This window comes from Nicotiana sylvestris, chromosome 6, assembly GCF_000393655.2.
Source record: "Nicotiana sylvestris chromosome 6, ASM39365v2, whole genome shotgun sequence".
Classification (NCBI taxonomy): Eukaryota; Viridiplantae; Streptophyta; class Magnoliopsida; order Solanales; family Solanaceae; genus Nicotiana; species Nicotiana sylvestris.
In genome coordinates, this window is record NC_091062.1 from 118,053,429 (window position 1) to 118,056,473 (window position 3,045).

Sequence of the window (3,045 nt, forward strand, 5' to 3'; positions counted from 1 at the left end):
AGTTTGAATTTCGTCATCATGTGAGGCCGCTAAAGAGGCGACGAGAATGAAAAAGATGAATACAGGACCAAGCTCAATAAATTAATTATTGGAGAATTAATTATTGATGAATTAATTCAGCCGGTATGCAAAATTTACTACTTAGACTAATCTATACCACATCGAGTAAGCCCATTGAGGGGTAAACTACTTCCTATGGAAAATTTGATAGTTTAATCGTTTGAATATGAGATCTCTAATTAAGGGTTGAAAAATCTTGAACATCTCATAGTACAGTTCGATAAAGGAAATGATACAAATATATAATTATAATTTGAATAGAAGAATAGTTTTACAAATATCTTATAATATTTAGTATTCGATTTCAAACGTCTGGACATAAAAATTTCTTGTGAAATTGATCATATAACTAAAAGAACATTTATAATACTCATTTGGTGGAAACAAGCATAATTATCATTGCTTTCAAACTATGGAGTATGTATAATCTATTATCTACAATCTTTTTTCATTTACAAGAAATGCTTAGTCTGCACTCAATAACATCAACCTCACTTTAAATGCCTTAGCAAGAGTAGGATTTATCAACGTAATGGAGATGAGAACGTTGAAGTTGACCGCGAAGATGACCCGTGCGACGTACTGCTATTTTCTGAAAAACCAGTTCCATAAAATAAATCGGATAAGTAATTTTGCAAATCATCAGGGACAAATCTGACAATTGACTCCATTTCGCCTCCGCTCCCACTCCTTGAAACAGTTTCCCAGTTCTTCTCGTAAAATGCTCGATAAGCTGTAACAATCTTCTTCGCCAGTGATATTTTGACTTCGTCACGAAGTTTCGGGTCGGGTATGACCCATGAATTCTGTTTTCGGTACGCCTCTTCGAAACCTGAATTGAATTTACAGAAGCACTGGTTCACTTCTGCCGGAGAAATCTCGACCGTTAAATTCTCCGGCAGTGACGCCAGCACCTTGCTCCAGCCCATTCTCTTGTAATTTCCCATGTACTGTTCTACCTTTGCTTCGTGGTTCGAGAGCCAAATGGATCCTAATAGGAGCTTCAGGCTGGATTCTCGGACCTTCGAAACGACGTAGTTTAAGTTGTTTGCTAAGAACAAATAGGATAAAGGCACGTCACCGTAGAACCCTGCTTTGCCGTCGAGTTTGCAGAGGAGAACGAGGATAAGCCAAGCAAGCCGTACGGAAACGGCGCAAGCAGGAGAGTTCTCATCGTCGGCGATTGGACTCAATAGGTAAGACTCCGGCAGCGGCGACTTCACCGATACCGGCACATCGGCGACAATTTCAGAGATAGGCCCACTGTAATCACTGAGGAAAACAAGGTAGTTCATGACGTAGCGAGTTAGCGGGTGGATTCCGCCACCAGACACCACTTTCGAAGAATCTTTCTTAATCGCCGATTCAAACTCCGATAAGATGGCTCGAGCAGCTTCGCGAAGCTTCTCCATTGAGCTCATCGCCTGGGATCTGACAACCGCCGTGGAGTCAAAGCCGAAAATCAATTCGATTTCACTCCAGAGTTCAGAAATAACGTCATAGAGGTCGAGAATACGGAACATTTTCTCAATAGACAATTTCTTGTACTTGGCCACCATCTCCGGGAAAGTGAACAGCGCCAGAGCACTGTCTTTAGCAATCTCCGAGAAACAAGACTCTCTGATGTTGTCGGAGACGGCGAAGACTTGGTCACAGAGAATCCTCTCGCCATAAAGGAGAGTACAAACAGCAACCTTAACAGCACTCAACCAACTTTTTATTTTCTTCTCAAGAACATCCCAATCCATTTTCTGAATAACTGAAATATTAAAACTTTCAATTCCCAGACAATACAATGTCTCATCGATGACTGATTTTCGATTAAGTTGGTAAATCTGGGCGCACTCTTTTCCGTACCCAGCATCAATCATACAATCAGCAATTGCTCTCAGATCCGCTGTTACAGAAATCTTTTCACCTTCTTCAGTAATTGAAACCTCGGAAAGACGAGCTTGAATGTCAACAGTATTATCATCTTCAGAAGCTTGATCTTCATCTGAACCAGTACTGGACCGGTTGGAATACTCTCTTGAGGCAGTACTTTCAGAGTCTAAGAAGTAGCGATTTCCTGCCAAAATGGTGCGGAACTCCTTCTCAAGTCTCTTAATGGCTATTTGCATGAGTTTTTGAGCTCGAACAAGCTGTTGGGAGCTGGAACTTTCCTTGATAACAAATCGCATAGCATGCTGTAAGTCGATTACAGCATCCACAAACTGCTTAGCCTCTGCTCGATTATCGCGAAAGAGATTTGATATTGTGCAGTAAGAGCTGTTAGATGAGCCATTATCAAGATCCCATCTTTTAATAATGGCCTCAGCGTTCTTTAATGAATCCTCCATTAGAGTTTCAGAGAAGGTGTGAGGTGGGGATGGAGAGGAAGAGTTGTGAGAAGAATGTGCAGGTTTGGATGAAGAGAAAAACCCAGTCATTGTTTATCCTGCCTTACAGAAGAACTCAGGAAGCTGTAATTTAAGTTAAGATGGAAGTTCCTTTACGCTATCACTATGTTGTTGTGTTAAACAAAAAAAGAGTTATGTACCTTTCGAACGTTGAAAGAAAGACAGACGCTGGGAGAGAGAGAGAGAGAGAGGGAATGAAGAAAATGCAGTTTGATTGGGATAAGAGAGGAAAAGAAGCGTATTTATAGAAGGCTGAGAACAGTTGACTTAGGGACTCGGATGGAAGAAGCATGGAAATGGGCGAAGAGGGACGAAAGAACGCCGTGGGTATAAGTAAAAAGCTTTTGTTAATTTAAGCATGCAGTTAATTTGGTTGGCGTTTAGTAGAGCACTAAAAAAAAGTAGTAGTTCGCCAAATTTGTTTTTAGTGCCCGTTAAGAAAATATTAAATTCTATACAAAAATATCTATTATAATTAAACTGCCCCTAATTAAGCATTTAATGTGAGAAGTAAGAAAACTTTTTAGAGACATGTACATAGGGGTTATTTTGTAAAAACAAATTGAATTCTTTCTTGATTACATAA

The 3,045-nt window shown here is 40.0% G+C and overlaps 1 protein-coding gene across 1 annotated transcript; it reads right to left on the reverse strand.

The window, feature by feature from the left end:
- Window positions 1-373: 373 nt before the first annotated feature.
- On the reverse strand, window positions 374-2,655 carry LOC104216733 (exocyst complex component EXO70H1-like). The gene has a single exon (XM_009766854.2). The coding sequence runs from the start codon at window positions 2,487-2,489 to the stop codon at window positions 585-587; it is 1,905 nt and encodes a 634-aa protein (XP_009765156.1). The 5' UTR covers window positions 2,490-2,655; the 3' UTR covers window positions 374-584.
- Window positions 2,656-3,045: the final 390 nt, after the last annotated feature.